Below are 18,240 nucleotides of genomic sequence, written 5' to 3' on the forward strand. Positions count from 1 at the left end.
CACTTCCGGCTGCCTAAAAGGCCACGGGGAAATGTAAATAAAGTGGAACACAATCAGCCGCGGATCAGCAGGTGTGTTGTGCTGACATCTTGTGGACAGTATGGTAACTGCAGTGAGTGGAAATCGATTTTTAGTCAAGAAATCGTCCATTATTGAGGTGTTTTTCTTCTCTGTGTGAAGCAGGTAAAGAGGATGATGCTGCTGAGTCGCACGACCTTCACATGGCGTCTATAGGTCGCCATGTTTGACCACGTACCCTCACAGTGTGAGGGTCCACGCGTGTCCGTGGGCGGCGGCGGCCCGGTGGGCTCCTTCGTGCTTTCGCTTTTCCCCGTCTCCCCGGAGGTATAACATCTTTGTCAGCTGACGATGTATCGGGCTCGTTATTTACGCTATGACTCGTTTTCATCGTCGCCATTTTGGGACTCGGCTGCGATTTCCTGAGATATTTTTCTTTTTTGGAGGCAAAGTGAACACAAAGCAGAGGTTCTGACGTTTTGCTTTTTTTTTTTGTTTCGGCGTTCATCGTACAGGTTAAATATTCTGATATTTCCTCTGGTCAGACAATTCCGTATGCGGTGACACCAAATATGACAGGTTTTTTACATTCCAGGAAAAGTGGGTGATAGGAACTGTTCTATAGTATTAATATTTAATATACTGTATATATCTTACAATATGACTGCGTTGTCTGACTCGGAGACTTGAACCTGCGATCGCTTCTACACTGGGCTGTTGGGATTTTGTGATGTATTGTACAGTATAATGAGCCCCATATACAGTCATATGTAAAAGTTTGGGCACCCCTATTAATGTTAACCTTTTTTCTTTATAACAATTTTGGTTTTTGCAACAGCTATTTCAGTTTCATATATCTAATAACTGATGGACTCAGTTATATTTCTGGATTCAAATGAGGTTTATTGTACTAACAGAAAATGTGCAATCTGCATTTAAACAAAATTTGACCGGTGCAAAAGTATGGGCACCCTTATCATTTTCTTGATTTGAACACTCCTAACTACTTTTTACTGACTTCCTGAAGCACTAAATTGGTTTTGTAACCTCATTGAGCTTTGAACTTCACAGCCAGGTGTATCAGATCATGAGAAAAGGTATTTAAAGTGGCCACTTGCAAGTAGTTCTCCTATTTGATTCTCCTATGAAGAGTGGCATCATGGGCTCCTCAAAACAACTCTCAAATGATCTGAAAACAAAGATTATTCAACATAGCTTTTCAGGGGAAGGATACAAAAAGTTGTCTCAGAGATTTAACCTGTCAGTTTCCACTGTGAGGAACATAGTAAGGAAATGGAAGAACACAGGTACAGTTCTTGTTAAGCCCAGAAGTGGCAGGCCAAGAAAAAGATCAGAAAGGCAGAGAAGAAGAATGGTGAGAACAGTCAAGGACAATCCACAGACCACCTCCAAAGACCTGCAGCATCATCTTGCTGCAGATGGTGTCACTGTGCATCGGTCAACAATACAGCGCACTTTGCACAAGGAGAAGCTGTATGGGAGAGTGATGCGAAAGAAGCCGTTTCTGCAAGCACGCCAAAAACAGAGTCGCCTGAGGTCTGCAAAAGCACATGTGGACAAGCCAGTTACATTTTGGAAGAAGGTCCTGTGGACTGATGAAACAAAGATTGAGTTGTTTGGTCATACAAAAAGGCGTTATGCATGCGCTGTATTGTTGACCGATGCACAGTGACACCATCTGCAGCAAGATGATGCTGCCGGTCTTTGGAGGTGGTCTGTGGATTGTCCTTGACTGTTCTCACCATTCTTCTTCTCTGCCTTTCTGATCTTTTTCTTGGCCTGCCACTTCTGGGCTTAACAAGAGCTGTACCTGTGTTCTTCCATTTCCTTACTATGTTCCTCACAGTGGAAACTGACAGGTTAAATCTCTGAGACAACTTTTTGTATCCTTCCCCTGAAAAGCTATGTTGAATAATCTTGGTTTTCAGATCATTTGAGAGTTGTTTTGAGGAGCCCATGATGCCACTCTTCATAGGAGAATCAAATAGGAGAACTACTTGCAAGTGGCCACTTTAAATACCTTTTCTCATGATTTGATACACCTGGCTATGAAGTTCAAAGCTCAATAAGGTTACAAAACCAATTTAGTGCTTCAGGAAGTCAGTAAAAAGTAGTTAGGAGTGTTCAAATCAAGAAAATGATAAGGGTGCCCATACTTTTGCACCGGTCAAATTTTGTTTAAATGCAGATTGCACATTTTCTGTTAGTACAATAAACCTCATTTGAATCCAGAAATATAACTGAGTCCATCAGTTATTAGATATAAGAAACTGAAATACCTGTTGCAAAAAACAAAATTGTTATAAAGAAAAAAGGTTAACATTAATAGGGGTGCCCAAACTTTTACATATGACTGTAATGCTCCATACAGTATAATGAGCCCCATATAATGCTCCATACAGTATAATGAGCCCCATATAATGCTCCATACAGTATAATGAGCCCCATATAATGCTCCATACAGTATAATGAGCCCCATATAATGCTCCATACAGTATAATGAGCCCCATATAATGCTCCATACAGTATAATGAGCCCCATATAATGCTCCATACAGTATAATGAGCCCCATATATTGCTCCATACGGTATAATGAGCCCCATATATTGCTCCATACAGTATAATGAGCCCCATATAATGCTCCATACAGTATAATGGGCCCTACATAGTCCTCTATACAGAATGAGCCCCATATAATGCTCCATACAGTATAATGAGCCCCATATAATAATGCTCCATACAGTATAATGGGCCCTACATAGTCTTCTATACAGAATGAGCCCCATATAATGCTTCATACAGTATAATGAGCCCCATATAATGCTCCATACAGTATAACGAGCCCCATATAATGCTCCATACAGTATAATGAGCCCCATATATTGCTCCATACAGTATAATGAGCCCCATATAATGCTCCATACAGTATAATGGGCCCTACATAGTCCTCTATACAGAATGAGCCCCATATAATGCTCCATACAGTATAATGAGCCCCATATAATGCTCCATACAGTATAATGAGCCCCATATAATGCTCCATACAGTATAATGAGCCCCATATATTGCTCCATACAGTATAATGAGCCCCATATATTGCTCCATACAGTATAATGAGCCCCATATAATGCTCCATACAGTTTAATGAGCCCCATATAATGCTCCATACAGTAAAATGAGCCCCATGTATTGCTCCATACAGTATAATGAGCCCCATATAATGCTCCATACAGTATAATGGGCACTACATAGTCCTCTGTACAGAATGAGTCCCATATATTTCTCCACACAGTATAATGAGCTCCATATAATGCTCCATACAGTATAATGAGCCCCATATATTGCTCCATACAGTATAATGAGCCCCATATAATGCTCCATACAGTATAATGAGCCTCATATAATGCTCCATACAGTATAATGAGCCCCATGTATTACTCCATACAGTATAATGAGCCCCATATAATGCTTCATACAATATAATGGGCACTACATAGTCCTCTGTACAGAATGAGTCCCATATATTGCTCCACACAGTATAATGAGCCCCATATAATGCTCCATACAGTATAATGAGCCCCATATATTGCTCCATACAGTATAATGAGCCCCATATAATGCTCCATACAGTATAATGAGCCCCATATAATAATGCTCCATACAGTATAATGGGCCCTACATAGTCTTCTATACAGAATGAGCCCCATATAATGCTTCATACAGTATAATGAGCCCCATATAATGCTCCATACAGTATAATGAGCCCCATATAATGCTCCATACAGTATAATGAGCCCCATATATTGCTCCATACAGTATAATGAGCCCCATATAATGCTCCATACAGTATAATGGGCCCTACATAGTCCTCTATACAGAATGAGCCCCATATAATGCTCCATACAGTATAATGAGCCCCATATAATTCTCCATACAGTATAATGAGCCCCATATAATGCTCCATACAGTATAATGAGCCCCATATATTGCTCCATACAGTATAATGAGCCCCATATATTGCTCCATACAGTATAATGAGCCCCATATAATGCTCCATACAGTATAATGGGCACTACATAGTCCTCTGTACAGAATGAGTCCCATATATTTCTCCACACAGTATAATGAGCTCCATATAATGCTCCATACAGTATAATGAGCCCCATATATTGCTCCATACAGTATAATGAGCCCCATATAATGCTCCATACAGTATAATGAGCCTCATATAATGCTCCATACAGTATAATGAGCCCCATGTATTACTCCATACAGTATAATGAGCCCCATATAATGCTTCATACAATATAATGGGCACTACATAGTCCTCTGTACAGAATGAGTCCCATATATTGCTCCACACAGTATAATGAGCCCCATATAATGCTCCATACAGTATAATGAGCCCCATATATTGCTCCATACAGTATAATGAGCCCCATATAATGCTCCATACAGTATAATGAGCCCCATATAATGCTCCATACAGTATAATGAGCCCCATATAATGCTCCATACAGTATAATGAGCCCCATATAATGCTCCATACAGTATAATGAGCCCCATATAATGCTCCATACAGTATAATGAGCCCCATATAATGCTCCATACAGTATAATGAGCCCTACATAGTCCTCTATACAGAATGAGCCCCATATATTGCTCCACACAGTATAATGAGCCCCATATAATGCTACATACAGTATAATGAGCCCCATATAATGCTCCATACAGTATAATGGGCCCTACATAGTCCTCTATACAGAATGAGCCCCATATAATGCTCCATACAGTATCATGAGCCCCATATATTGTTCCACACAGTATAATGAGCCCCATATAATGCTCCATACAGTATAATGGGCCCCACATAGTCCTCCATACAGTATAATGAGCCCCATATAATGGGCCCTACATAGTCCTCTATACAGAATGAGCCCCATATAATGCTCCATACAGTATAATGAGCCCCATATAATGCTCCATACAGTATAATGAGCCCCATATAATGCTCCATACAGTATAATGAGCCCCATATAATGCTCCATACAGTATAATGAGCCCCATATAATGCTCCATACAGTATAATGGGCCCTACATAGTCCTCTATACAGAATGAGCCCCATATATTGCTCCACACAGTATAATGAGCCCCATATAATGCTCCATACAGTATAATGAGCCCCATATAATGCTCCATACAGTATAATGAGCCCCATATAATGCTCCATACAGTATAATGGGCCCCACATAGTCCTCCATACAGTATAATGAGACCCATATAATGGCCCCTACATAGTCCTCTATACAGAATGAGCCCCATATAATGCTCCATACAGTATCATGAGCCCCATATATTCCTCCATACAGTATAATGAGCCCCATATAATGCTCTATACAGTATAATGGGCCCCACATAGTCTTCCATACAGTATAATGAGCCCCATATAATGCTCCATACAGTATAATGAACCCCATATAATGCTCCATATGGTATAATGAGTAGAGATGAGCGAATTTGATTGGGCCAGGGCTTATTCGGCAAGCTATAGCATTTACCCTGTTATGAGTGGCGGAAGGCACTAAAAAAAATAAATAATTAAAGTGCCTTCGCCACTCGGGGTCCACCGTGCGGCAGATGGCAAAACCGCTGCTAAGGGAGGCAGTGGACTACAGCAGTAGTGTGCACAGGGTTCTAAATCACCCAAGTGCAAAAGAGGCAGTCTCTGTTATGGGACACAGAGCTGCACAGAAAAATAATAAAGAAAAGGTAACGCTGAGCCTGTTAAACGCACAGGGACACAGCGGCACACGTACGGTAGCCGAGCACAGGAGTAGTTAAAGTGGCACTACAACCAAACGGACTTACCGTGAATGAGCGTGTGCACGGCGTCGCAACTGCGAACGCCACAGAAGTCTGCAACCGCAATAACGCAAGCGCGATGCAGGACGCTTTGCTGCTGCGATGGCTGAAGCTTGAGCGCGCTGGCGCTGGCGCAGCTACTGGCTGACCCAATCACACACACTCGTAATAACCGAGGGAAGGGGTTTCATAATAAGTCATCCACCAGACCAAGCATCCATCAACAAACATACAGCAGCAAGTATCAGAAAATACTAGCACATGGCATAACGGCCATGCGCACTTTTTATAGTGACCGGGACCTTCCGGAAATCTCCAGAGACCTGAGCTGAACCAATGGAATCAGGAGCAGGACCTGAGCACCTGACTCCTGAACTCCAATGGGAGCTCACTCCAGGAGCATGCTCACAAGCTGGCAGAAAGGACCTAGCCTCTGGAGATGAATGTGAGGATCTGGATCTCTGCATTAGTATGGCAGGACACAGATTCCTAACATACCCAATAAGCTGCAGGGGGAACCCGGCTTCCTGGAACGCTCCTGATGATCAGCTGTTCGGCTCTGCAGCTGCATGTGTTGCGGCCGTGTGACAGTCATGACACATGCATGGAGAGCTTGTTTGTTGGGATCTCCATGCCATGAAACCTTCCAGAAACAACTATTTTTGTTTATGGTACCCATTAGATCGATCTATATAAAGTAAATTCCGATAATCAGATATTTTGTTGTGGATCATGGTAAATTCCAGATAATCTTGACATTATATTCAAATCTTTCCTTCTATAAAATAACATGAGCCTGGTGTCTCCATTATTGTATTTTGTCCATCCTTCTATATTAGTAAACTGCTAATAAAGCTTGAAAATTGCGTGGAATTGTTACATCACTCTGCTTGGTTCAGAGGTCAGAGTTGCCACAAGCCGCCATTTCCATCCTAAAGGCTCATTCCCACTTGCGATGAAATCGGACGAAAGCAATCCGATAACAAAATCGGATTGAGTTCGGACCAATGTTATTCTATCATTGTTCGTTCATCTGCGGTTTGTTTTTTTTCCAGCTCGGATCACAATCAGACTGGAAAAAAATTGCAGCATGCTGCGATTGTAATCAGAAATCGGATCGCATCCCATAATAGAAGTCAATAGGTGTGAGAAAAAAATCACACAGCATTTTTTTTGGGGGGATCCCCCATTTTAATAGCCAGTAAAGGCTAATTATACAGCTGTGAGCTGATATTAATAGCCTGGGAAGATCCATGGGTATTGCCCCTTCCCAGGCTATAAACATCTACTTTCCCTTTCCTGCTTAACAAAATTCCGTGGGAGCCCTTGCCATTTTTTTTCAGAAAAATAATTTTTTAGTAATTAAATGCATGTAAAGTAAGCAGCACACACACTGTACTAATTGTATTTGTCACAGACATTTGTATATCTACATATTCTATTTGTATTTACTGTATGTAAACCATCTCCTCTATCCTGTCGGCTACTGCAGTGATTTTACAGAACACGGCAGATGAATTGCCGGCTTTTCTTCTATCCATGTAATATACACTACCGTTCAAAAGTTTGGGGTCACCCAGACAATTTTTGAAAACTCATACTTTTATTAACCAAATGAGTTGCCAAATGAATTTAAAATCTCGTCCAGACATTGACAAGGTTCGAAAGAAAGACTTTTATTTCAAATAATAATTTTCTCCTTCACACTTTGCTTTCGTCACAGAATGCTCCTTTGCAGAAATTCCAGCATTGCAGACCTTTGGCATTCTAGCAGTTAATTTGCTGAGGTAATCTGGAGAAATTTCACCCCATGCTTCCAGAAGCCCCTCCCACAAGTCGGTTTGGCTTGATGGACACTCTTTGCGCACCATGCAGTCAAGCTGCCCCCGCAACAGCTCAATGGGGTTGAGATCTGGTGACTGCGCTGGCCACTCCATTACAGATAGAATACCAGCTGCCTGCTTCTTCCCTAAATAGTTCCTTCATAATTTGGAGGTGTGCTTTGGGTCATTGTCCTGTTGTGGGATGAAATTGGCTCCAATCAAGCGCTGTCCACAAGGTATGGCGTTGCAAAATGGAGTGATAGCCTTCCTTCTTATTATTATTATTATGCATTTATATAGCGCCATTTATTCCATGGTGCTTTACATATGAAAAGGGGAAATATAAACAATAAACATGTGTAAAACAAGGGACACACAAGTACATAAGGAGAGGGGACCCTCCCTGCCCGCGAGGGCTCTCAGTCTACAGGGGATGGGTGAGGATACAGTAGGAGAGGGTGGAGCTGGTCGTGCGGTGGTTCAGTAGACCGAGGACCATTGCAGGCTGTAGGCTTGTCGGAACAGGTGGGTCTTCAGGTTCTTTTTGAAGGTTTCCATGGTAGGCGAGAGTCTGATGTGTTGGGATAGAGTGTTCCAGAGTAGGGGGGAAGCACGGGAGAAGTCTTGTATGCGGTTGTGGGAAGAAGAGATAAGGGAGGAGTAGAGAAGGAGATCTTGACAGGATCGAAGGTTGCGTCGTGCAGGTAGGTACCGGGAGACCATGTCACAGATGTATGGAGGAGACAGGTTGTGGATGGCTTTGTATGTCATGGTTAGGGTTTTGAATTGGAGCCTCTGGGCAATAGGAAGCCAGTGAAGGGCCTGGCATAGCGGGGAGACAGGTGGATTAGTCGGGCAGCAGAGTGTAGGATGGACTGGAGCGCAGCCAGAGTGCTAGAGGGGAGCCCAGAGAGTAGGAGGTTGCAGTAGTCAAGACGGGAGATGATAAGGGCATGCACTAGTGTTTTTGTGGATTCATAGTTATTCAAAATCCCTTTTACTTTGTACAAATCTCCCACTTTACCAGTACCAAAGCACCCCCAGACCATCACATTACCTCCACCATGCTTGACAGATGGCGTCAGGCACTCTTCCAGCATCTTTTCAGTTGTTCTGCATCTCACAAATGTTCTTCTGTGTGATCCAAACACCTCACACTTGGATTCATCTGTCCATAACACTTTTTTCCAATCTTCCTCTGTCCAATGTCTGTGTTCTTTTGCTCATATTAATCTTTTCCTTTTATTAGCCAGTCTCACATATGGCTTTTTCTTTGCCACTCTGCCCTGAAGGCCAGCATCCCGGAGTCGCCTCTTCACTGTAGACGTTGACACTGGCGTTTTGCGTGTACTATTTAATGAAGCTGCCAGTTGAGGACCTGTGAGGCGTCGATGTCTCAAACTACAGACTATAATGTACTTGTCTTGTTGCTCAGTTGTGCAGCGGGGGCTCCCACTTCTCTTTCTACTCTGGTTAGAGCCTGTTTGTGCTCTCCTCTGAAGGGAGTAGTACACATCGTTGTAGGAAATCTTCAGTTTCTTGACAATGTTTCGCATGGAATAGCCTTCATTTCTAAGAACAAGAATAGACTGTCAAGTTTCACATGAAAGTTCTTTTTTTCTGGCCATTTTGAGAGTTTAATGGAACCAACAAATGTAATGCTCCAGATTGTCAACTAGCTCAAAGGAAGGTCAGGTTTATAGCTTCTCTAATCAGCCAAACTGTTTTCAGCTGTGCTAACATACTTGCACAATGGTTTTCAAGGGTATTCTAACCATCCATTAGCTTCTTACACAGTTAGCAAACACAAAGTACCATAAGAGCACTGGAGTGATGGTTGTTGGAAATGGGCCTCCATACATCTATGAAGATATTGCATTACAAAACTGTGCTTTTCTTTAAAAAGAAAAAGGAAATTTCTAAGTGACCTTAAACTTTTGAACGGTAGTGTACAGTTGTGGCCAAAAGTATTGACACCCCTGCAATTCTGTCAGATAATACTCAGTTTCTTCCTGAAAATGATTGCAAACACAAATTCTTTGATATTATTATCTTCATTTAATTTGTCTTAAATGAAAAAACACAAAAAGAATTGTCCTAAAGCCAAATTGGATATAATTCCACACCAAACATAAAAAAGAGGGTGGACAAAAGTATTGGCACTGTTCGAAAAATCATGTGATGCTTCTCTAATTTGTGTAATTAGCAGCACCTGTAACTTACCTGTGGCACCTAACAGGTGTTGGCAATAACTAAATCACACTTGCAGCCAGCTGACATGGATTAAAGTTGACTCAACCTCTGTCCTGTGTCCTTGTGTGTACCACATTGAGCATGGAGAAAAGAAAGAAGGCCAAAGAACTGTCTGAGGACTTGAGAAACCAAATTGTGAGGAAGCTTGAGCAATCTCAAGGCTACAAGTCCATCTCCAAAGACCTGAATGTTCCTGTGTCTACCGTGCGCAGTGTCATCAAGAAGTGTAAAGCCCATGGCACTGTGGCTAACCTCCCTAGGTGTGGACGGAAAAGAAAAATTGACAAGAGATTTCAACGCAAGATTGTGCGGATGTTGGATAAAGAACCTCGACTAACATCCAAACAAGTTCAAGCTGCGCTGCAGTCCGAGGGTACAACAATGTCAACCCGTACTATCCGTCAGCGTCTGAATGAAAAGGGACTGTATGGTAGGAGACCCAGGAAGACCCCACTTCTTACCCCGAGACATAAAAAAGCCAGGCTGGAGTTTGCCAAAACTTACCTGAAAAAGCCTAAAACGTTTTGGAAGAATGTTCTCTGGTCAGATGAGACAAAAGTAGAGCTTTTTGGGCAAAGGCATCAACAGAGTTTACAGGAGAAAAAAAAGGCATTCAAAGAAAAGAACACGGTCCCTACAGTCAAACATGGCGGAGGTTCCCTGATGTTTTGGGGTTGCTTTGCTGCCTCTGGCACTGGACTGCTTGACCGTGTGCATGGCATTATGAAGTCTGAAGACTGCCAACAAATTTTGCAGCATAATGTAGGGCCCAGTGGGAGAAAGCTGGGTCTCCCTCAGAGGTCATGGGTCTTCCGGCAGGACAATGACCCAAAACACACTTCAAAAAGCACTAGAAAATGGTTTGAGAGAAAGCACTGGAGACTTCTAAGGTGGCCAGCAATGAGTCCAGACCTGAATCCCATAGAACACCTGTGGAGAGATCTAAAAATGGCAGTTTGGAGAAGGCACCCTTCAAATATCAGGGACCTGGAGTAGTTTGCCAAAGAAGAATGGTCTAAAATTCCAGCAGAGCATTGTAAGAAACTCATTGATGGTTACCGGAAGCGGTTGGTCGCAGTTATTTTGGCTAAAGGTTGTGCAACCAAGTATTAGGCTGAGGGTGCCAATACTTTTGTCTGGCCCATTTTTGGAGTTTTGTGTGAAATGATCAATGTTTTGCTTTTTACTTCGTTCTCTTTTGTGTTTTTTCATTTAAGACAAATTAAATGAAGATAATACCAAAGAATTTGTGTTTGCAATCATTTTCAGGAAGAAACTGAGTATTATCTGACAGAATTGCAGGGGTGTCAATACTTTTGGCCACAACTGTATATACATACGGTATATATATGTGTGTGTGTCACTGACATATATATATCTATGTATTCTATGTGTATATATTTAATATCTAACTATCTATTAGAATCATAGAATGGTAGAGTTGGAAGGGACCTCCTGGGCCATCTGGTCCAACCCCCTGCTCAACGCAGTGGTCACTAAACCATCCCAGACAGATGTCTGTCCAGCCTCTGTTTGAAGACTTCCATTGAAGGAGAACTCACCACTTCTCGTGGCAGCCTGTTCCACTCATTGATCACTCTAACTGTCAAAAAGTTTTTTCTAATATCTAATCTGTGTCTCCTCCCATTCAGTTTCATCCCATTGCTTCTAGTCTTTCCTTGTGCAAATGAGAATAAAGTTGATCCTTCTACAATGTGACAGCCCTTTAGATATTTGTAGACAGCTATTAAAGGGAATCTGTCACCCTTTTTTTCGGCTTGCAGCTGCCGGCATAGACATCGGGGGCTTATCTACAGCATTCTATAATGCATTCTGTAATGCTGTAGATAAGCCTCTGAAGTAACCTGAAAGGTAAGAAAAACACTCCTCTCAGTCTTCTCTTCTGCAAGCTAAACATTCCCAAATCCTATAACTCCAGCCTAAATCTGGTCTTGATGTACGAGCACCAGCGATACGGCTGCAGCAGCTGTGTGTACACTAGAGGGCGGTGGCGTTGGACTGTAGTCGCAGTTCCGTATTCTGCGTTCTTCCAGTATTCTGCGTTCATATGGATTATCTTTAACCCTTAAAGACCAAGATACTTTTAGTCTATATCAAATTTTTTCGTATCAGTTTTTTATAACTAAAGTATATACTGTACTCTTTTTTTTTTTTTTTTTTTTGCATCTTCACAGCAAAATGTGGTCATAATTTTGGGCGATATATTATTTTTTATGTTTATTTTGTTTTCCTTTCTTGTCTTTTTGTACACTATAACATTTATATATAGAAGATGTTTATATAACACTAAGACCAAGAAAGTAACGAGATGGAGTGAAAAATACCCAAAAATTATCAAACATTTTGTAAAATACCCATAACGTGATAGGGCGATGCTCTACGGTGTAACGGCGTAATGCTCTGTGGCTTGCAGGGGCGATGCTCTACGGCGTGACGGGGCGATGCTCTGCGGCGTGCAGGGGCGAGGCTCTGCGGTGTGACGGGGCGATGCTCTGCGGCGTGCAGGGGCGAGGCTCTGCGGCGTGACGGGGCGAGGCTCTGCGGCGTGCAGGGGCGAGGCTCTGCGGTGTGACGGGGCGAGGCTCTGCGGCGTGCAGGGGCGAGGCTCTGCGTAGTGACGGGGCGATGTTCTACGGTGTGAAGGCGCGATGTTCTGCGGCGTGCAGGGGCGATGCTCTGCGGGCATCATGTGGCTGTGACACGTACCACTTGCCTTTACATTGCACAGCGCCCCATCATGGCAGCGCAGATAACAGCCGGTCAGAGGCGGTTGGAGGATCGGGGTGATGTGTCGTCTCCAGATCCCGGATCTCTGACGATCACCCTTGGAATGTGCTTGCGAAGCACGTCCGATCCATGGAGATCTCCTCCCCGTTATGGAGGCGTCAGAGATCCTCCACCAGTGACATCACATAATAGGTCCCCTGTATTACTTCATGGTGAATAAGGGGTTAAATCAGTAAAAAGTACCTGCCAGCCCCTCTCCTCTCTTCACACTTGCACTTCCTTTTTAGAGACTGGATCAGAAAACTCCTCAGTTTCTGTTCCCTCAGGGAGGAGTTGGCGATGGCCCGTTATTGACCGCTCCGAAAAGTCTGGTACTTTTCATGCCCGACCTCAAAGGAATTGATCAAAGTCACTTTCCTGACAACAGTGCCATCCACACTGCCTCCATAACAGTGCCATCCACACTGCCTCCATAACAGTGCCATCCACACTGCCTCCATAACAGTGCCATCCACGCTGCCTCCATAACAGTGCCATCCACACTGCCTCCATAACAGTGCCATCCACACTGCCTCCATAACAGTGCCATCCACGCTGCCTCCATAACAGTGCCATCCACGCTGCCTCTGTAACAGTGCCACAGTGTCATCCATGCCTCCGTAACAGTGCCATCCACGCTGCCTCCATAACAGTGCCACAGTGTCATCCATGCCTCCATAACAGTGCCATCCACGCTGCCTCTGTAACAGTGCCACAGTGTCATCCATGCCTCCGTAACAGTGCCATCCACGCTGCCTCCATAACAGTGCCACAGTGTCATCCATGCCTCCGTAACAGTGCCATCCACGCTGCCTCTGTAACAGTGCCATCCACACTGCCTCCATAACAGTGCCATCCACCCTGCCTCCATAACAGTGCCATCCACGCTGCCTCCATAACAGTGCCACAGTGTCATCCATGCCTCCGTAACAGTGCCATCCACGCTGCCTACATAACAGTGCCACAGTGTCATCCATGCCTCCGTAACAGTGCCATCCACACTGCCTCCATAACAGTGCCACAATGTCATCCACACTGCCTCCATAACAGTGCCATCCACGCTGCCTCCATAACAGTGCCACAGTGTCATCCATGCCTCCGTAACAGTGCCATCCACGCTGCCTCCATAACAGTGCCACAGTGTCATCCATGCCTCCGTAACAGTGCCATCCACGCTGCCTCCATAAAAGTGCCACAGTGTCATCCATGCCTCCGTAACAGTGCCATCCACGCTGCCTCCATAACAGTGCCACAGTGTCATCCATGCCTCCGTAACAGTGCCATCCATGCTGCCTCCATAACAGTGCCATCCACGCTGCCGCCATAACAGTGCCACAGTGTCATCCATGCCCTCCGTAACAGTGCCATCCACGCTGCCTCCATAACAGTGCCATCCACGCTGCCTCCATAACAGTGCCATCCACGCTGCCTCCAAAACAGTGCCACAGTGCCATCCATGCCTCCGTAACAGTGCCATCCATGCCTCCATAACAATGCCATCCACACTGCCTCCATAACAGTGCCATCCACGCTGCCTCTGTAACAGTGCCACAGTGTCATCCATGCCTCCGTAACAGTGCCATCCACGCTGCCTCCATAACAGTGCCACAGTGTCATCCATGCCTCCGTAACAGTGCCATCCACGCTGCCTCTGTAACAGTGCCATCCACACTGCCTCCATAACAGTGCCATCCACCCTGCCTCCATAACAGTGCCATCCACGCTGCCTCCATAACAGTGCCACAGTGTCATCCATGCCTCCGTAACAGTGCCATCCACGCTGCCTACATAACAGTGCCACAGTGTCATCCATGCCTCCGTAACAGTGCCATCCACACTGCCTCCATAACAGTGCCACAATGTCATCCACACTGCCTCCATAACAGTGCCATCCACGCTGCCTCCATAACAGTGCCACAGTGTCATCCATGCCTCCGTAACAGTGCCATCCACGCTGCCTCCATAACAGTGCCACAGTGTCATCCATGCCTCCGTAACAGTGCCATCCACGCTGCCTCCATAAAAGTGCCACAGTGTCATCCATGCCTCCGTAACAGTGCCATCCACGCTGCCTCCATAACAGTGCCACAGTGTCATCCATGCCTCCGTAACAGTGCCATCCATGCTGCCTCCATAACAGTGCCATCCACGCTGCCGCCATAACAGTGCCACAGTGTCATCCATGCCCTCCGTAACAGTGCCATCCACGCTGCCTCCATAACAGTGCCATCCACGCTGCCTCCATAACAGTGCCATCCACGCTGCCTCCAAAACAGTGCCACAGTGCCATCCATGCCTCCGTAACAGTGCCATCCATGCCTCCATAACAATGCCATCCACACTGCCTCCATAACAGTGCCATCCACGCTGCCTCTGTAACAGTGCCACAGTGCCATCCACGCTGCCTCCGTAACAGTGCCATCCACGCTGCCTCCGTAACAGTGCCATCCATGCTGCCTCCGTAACAGTGCCATCCACGCTGCCTCCATAACAGTGCCACAATGCCATCCACACTGCCTCCATAACAGTGCCATCCATGCTGCCTCCATAACAGTGCCATCCACTCTGCCTCCATAACAGTGCCACAATGTCATCCACACTGCCTCCATAACAGTGCCATCCACACTGCCTCCATAACAGTGCCATCCACCCTGCCTCCATAACAGTGCCACAATGTCATCCACACTGCCTCCATAACAGTGCCATCCACACTGCCTCCATAACAGTGCCACAGTGTCATCCATGCCTCCGTAACAGTGCCATCCACGCTGCCTCCATAACAGTGCCACAGTGTCATCCATGCCTCTGTAACAGTGCCATCCACACTGCCTCCATAACAGTGCCATCCACCCTGCCTCCATAACAGTGCCATCCACGCTGCCTCTGTAACAGTGCCATCCACACTGCCTCCATAACAGTGCCATCCACCCTGCCTCCATAACAGTGCCATCCACGCTGCCTCCATAACAGTGCCACAATGTCATCCACACTGCCTCCATAACAGTGCCATCCACACTGCCTCCATAACAGTGCCACAGTGTCATCCATGCCTCCGTAACAGTGCCATCCATGCTGCCTCCATAACAGTGCCACAGTGTCATCCATGCCTCCATAACAGTGCCATCCACGCTGCCTCCATAACAGTGCCACAGTGTCATCCATGCCTCCGTAACAGTGCCATCCACACTGCCTCCATAACAGTGCCATCCACCCTGCCTCCATAACAGTGCCATCCACGCTGCCTCCATAACAGTGCCACAATGTCATCCACACTGCCTCCATAACAGTGCCATCCACACTGCCTCCATAACAGTGCCATCCACACTGCCTCCATAACAGTGCCATCCACGCTGCCTCCATAACAGTGCCACAATGTCATCCACACTGCCTCCATAACAGTGCCATCCACACTGCCTCCATAACAGTGCCATCCATGCTGCCTCCGTAACAGTGCCATCCACGCTGCCTCCATAACAGTGCCACAGTGTCATCCATGCCTCCGTAACAGTGCCATCCACGCTGCCTCCATAACAGTGCCACAGTGTCATCCATGCCTCCGTAACAGTGCCATCCACACTGCCTCCATAACAGTGCCACAATGTCATCCACACTGCCTCCATAACAGTGCCATCCACGCTGCCTCCATAACAGTGCCACAGTGTCATCCATGCCTCCGTAACAGTGCCATCCACGCTGCCTCCATAACAGTGCCACAGTGTCATCCATGCCTCCGTAACAGTGCCATCCACGCTGCCTCCATAACAGTGCCATCCATGCTGCCTCCGTAACAATGCCATCCACGCTGCCTCCATAACAGTGCCATCCACGCTGCCTCCATAACAGTGCCATCCACGCTGCCTCCGTAACTGTGCCATCCTCGCTGCCTCCATAACTGTGCCATCCACACTGCCTCCATAACAGTGCCATCCACACTGCCTCCATAACAGTGCCACAATGTCATCCACACTGCCTCCATAACAGTGCCATCCACGCTGCCTCCATAACAGTGCCACAGTGTCATCCATGCCTCCGTAACAATGCCATCCACGCTGCCTCCATAACAGTGCCAAAGTGTCATCCATGCCTCCGTAAAAGTGCCATCCACACTGCCTCCATAACAGTGCCACAATGTCTTCCACACTGCCTCCATAACAGTGCCATCCACACTGCCTCCATAACAGTGCCACAATGTCATCCACACTGCCTCCATAACAGTGCCATCCACACTGCCTCCATAACAGTGCCATCCACACTGCCTCCATAACAGTGCCACAATGTCATCCACACTGCCTCCATAACAGTGCCATCCACACTGCCTCCATAACAGTGCCATCCACACTGCCTCCATAACAGTGCCACAATGTCATCCACACTGCCTCCATAACAGTGCCATCCACGCTGCCTCCATAACAGTGCCACAGTGTCATCCATGCCTCCATAACAGTGCCATCCACGCTGCCTCCATAACAGTGCCATCCACCCTGCCTCCATAACAGTGCCATCCACGCTGCCTCCATAACAGTGCCACAATGTCATCCAAACTGCCTCCATAACAGTGCCATCCACGCTGCCTCCGTAACAGTGCCATCCACGCTGCCTCCGTAACAGTGCCATCCACGCTGCCTCCATAACAGTGCCATCCACCCTGCCTCCGTAACAGTGCCATCCACGCTGCCTCCATAACAGTGCCACAGTGTCATCCATGCCTCCGTAACAGTGCCATCCACGCTGCCTCCATAACAGTGCCACAGTGTCATCCATGCCTCCGTAACAGTGCCATCCACACTGCCTCCATAACAGTGCCATCCACCCTGCCTCCATAACAGTGCCACAATGTCATCCACACTGCCTCCATAACAGTGCCATCCATCCTGCCTCCATAACAGTGCCACAGTGTCATCCACACTGCCTTCATAACAGTGCCATCCACACTGCCTCCATAACAGTGCCACAATGTCATCCACACTGCCTCCATAACAGTGCCATCCACACTGCCTCCATAACAGTGCCGCAGTGTCATCCATGCCTCCGTAACAGTGCCATCCACGCTGCCTCCATAACAGTGCCACAGTGTCATCCATGCCTCCGTAACAGTGCCATCCACGCTGCCTCCATAAAAGTGCCACAGTGTCATCCATGCCTCCGTAACAGTGCCATCCACGCTGCCTCCATAACAGTGCCACAGTGTCATCCATGCCTCCATAACAGTGCCATCCACGCTGCCTCCATAACAGTGCCACAGTGTCATCCATGCCTCCGTAACAGTGCCATCCACGCTGCCTCCGTAACAGTGCCATCCACACTGCCTCCATAACAGTGCCATCCACCCTGCCTCCATAACAGTGCCATCCACGCTGCCTCCATAACAGTGCCACAATGTCATCCATGCCTCCGTAACAGTGCCATCCACGCTGCCTACATAACAGTGCCACAGTGTCATCCATGCCTCCGTAACAGTGCCATCCACACTGCCTC

At 46.2% G+C, this 18,240-nt stretch overlaps 1 protein-coding gene across 2 annotated transcripts in view; it reads left to right on the forward strand.

Moving 5' to 3' along the window:
* The first annotated feature begins 11 nt into the window (after positions 1-11).
* The window catches only part of SPI1 (Spi-1 proto-oncogene), a 107,865-nt gene continuing 89,636 nt past the window's right edge, over positions 12-18,240 (forward strand). For both annotated transcript variants that reach the window (XM_073541597.1, XM_073541598.1), the window contains exon 1: positions 12-112. In XM_073541597.1, the coding sequence (XP_073397698.1) occupies positions 101-112 (12 nt within the window). In that variant the 5' untranslated portion in view covers positions 12-100. The remainder of the gene's footprint in view (positions 113-18,240) is intronic.

This window comes from Dendrobates tinctorius, unplaced genomic scaffold (assembly GCF_039654945.1).
Source record: "Dendrobates tinctorius isolate UK_male_01 unplaced genomic scaffold, ASM3965494v1 ptg000124l, whole genome shotgun sequence".
Lineage (NCBI taxonomy): Eukaryota > Metazoa > Chordata > Amphibia > Anura > Dendrobatidae > Dendrobates > Dendrobates tinctorius.